General features: G+C 43.6%; 1 protein-coding gene across 2 annotated transcripts in view; it reads right to left on the bottom strand.

The window, feature by feature from the left end:
* Positions 1-1,777, bottom strand: part of ZGPAT (zinc finger, CCCH-type with G patch domain) — a 5,671-nt gene extending 3,894 nt beyond the window's left edge. For both annotated transcript variants that reach the window (XM_009702130.1, XM_009702131.1), the window contains exons 1-2: positions 1,131-1,777; positions 236-369 (exon numbers count right to left, since the gene is read on the bottom strand). In XM_009702130.1, coding sequence (XP_009700432.1) covers positions 236-369; positions 1,131-1,777 — 781 coding nt within the window. The remainder of the gene's footprint in view (positions 1-235; positions 370-1,130) is intronic.
* Between the last annotated feature and the right edge of the window lie 206 nt (positions 1,778-1,983).

Below are 1,983 nucleotides of genomic sequence, written 5' to 3'. Positions count from 1 at the left end.
TGCTCTTTATGTCTCCTTTTTGTCTAACTCTCTCCCCTTTCCTAGCCTATTCCCTTCCCAAACCTGACAAAATTCAGAATGTTTTCTCAACTAAGATTTTCAGTTCAGGGTTGCCGCTACATAGCGAATGTTTTTCTATCATTAACCAAAATAGTCAAGTTTTATATTCACTTAAGCATATCAGCCTTCATCTTCCATACAAAATCCTGGCAAAGCACTCTCAAACACGACTCACCGGTTATTTTTGCCGTGTACCATATTCCATCGCTGTGCTTCGCCAGGCAGGCTGAGCCCACCTCCAGCGCGCTCAGATTGGGCTCCTGAAATGGCTGAAGCTCTTCCACAGAGACCACCTCACCATGTGAAAACCTGCCAGGGAAGGCGGAAGAGGAATTATCTTCACAACATTTGAGCAGGCTTTAAATAAAAATTCCTTCCCTCCTTGAAGGGAATGCAAACGAGTTGCCAGTGGTGATGAATCTTCACCAGTAATCATGGAAGTTTTATCATGCATTATTTCAATCACACAAGTTATTAATTTTTCATCTTAAAGATATTATTTATGTCATGTAACAAAGAATGCATCCCATGCCAGAGAATTAAGCTCTCCTTGCTAGTGACACATCCAGTAAAAAAGTTCACAGGTCCTTTGAGATAAACAGGATCACACAGACACGCAGGTCTGTAGTCCTGCTCAAAGCACAACCAAACTTCAAAGACTGATCAGGTTGCTCAAGGCCTTACCTAGTTAAGTGCTGAAGATCTCCAAAGACAGAGACTCTAAAGCCTCTCTGTGCTACTGGAATGTATGCACTATTGACAAACAAGCTTTGGTGTTTTATTTTAAAATACTTATTCAGTTATTAATTGAGCCACTCGATTGATTATGTAAAATCTCTGCAACTTTCCCACAGGATTTTCCATTTCATCTCTGCATTAGCTAAAGAAAACAGCCAAACTAATGCCACTGCTTACTATAACACATTCTAAAAACATAAACAAAAAGGCAGAATTTCATTTGGTAAAAAAACCAAATACGGTACTTTCAGAGGAGGTATATCCCTTCAAACAAGAAGGCCGTCAGCTACAGGAAAGACAAAAGCCTCCTCCCACCCCTTTTTCTTTTTTACCGACAGTTCTCTTTAAATCTGCATTTGTCATCCAAGAAGAACGGGCATGGCTTCAGAGACTTGTGAGTTGGATAGAGATACAGCACTCTGACTCCTGCACTGCCATCTTCCAAGTCCTCTGTCCCCACAATCATGGCATTATGGTACTCCAGGGTCCCCCAAGAACTGTAGTAGGGGGCTTTAACCTTCATCCCACTCAATTCCTCCTCCTCTTCCTCTCTGTCAGACTCCTCCTCCTCTTCACTGTACTTTGATTCATTTTTGTCATCAGTTTCTTCACCTCTCTTTGATGATATCTCATTGTTATTAGCTGAAGGCTTTTCATCGGTTCCAAGGTCAGCAATGGCTTCCTTAAAAGCAGCGTACTCCTCATCTTGGGCAGAACCATCTGGGTTAGTGTCCCGCTCCAGCAGACCTACTGGGGAGGAGGAGGAGGAGGCATTTGTATCTAAAGTAGCCAGAAGTTTGCTCTTTTTAACAGACACCAGGCTGGATTCAGTCAGTTCTATCAGCTGCTTCAAATCTTCCTGCAACTGAATCAAGTCCGACTGCTGCGATGGGTCCGAGCCTGCCCCTAAAGCCAGCTCCACTTGCTGCAGCTGGGCATTGTAGGTCTGAATGGCTGCTTCCAGACTCTCTTCATCCATTATCAGCAAAATAAAGGTGTGTTTAACTGTGTCCTTTCTGGGAATTCAGAACATATTCAAAGAGTTTACTTAAAACGAGCAACTTTTTGGATAACAAGGCCTTGTTCGCAGAAGCAACCATCTACCCCGCCATCCCGCTTCTTCCCTCGGAAATAACCAGGCCGATGCTCCTGCAGCAAACAGGCGGCGAAGGCGATGACAGAGTC

This window comes from Cariama cristata, unplaced genomic scaffold (assembly GCF_000690535.1).
Source record: "Cariama cristata isolate BGI_N322 unplaced genomic scaffold, ASM69053v1 scaffold21896, whole genome shotgun sequence".
Lineage (NCBI taxonomy): Eukaryota > Metazoa > Chordata > Aves > Cariamiformes > Cariamidae > Cariama > Cariama cristata.
Note: the sequence above shows the minus strand (reverse complement) of the source record. Positions and strands in the feature narration are given on the sequence as shown.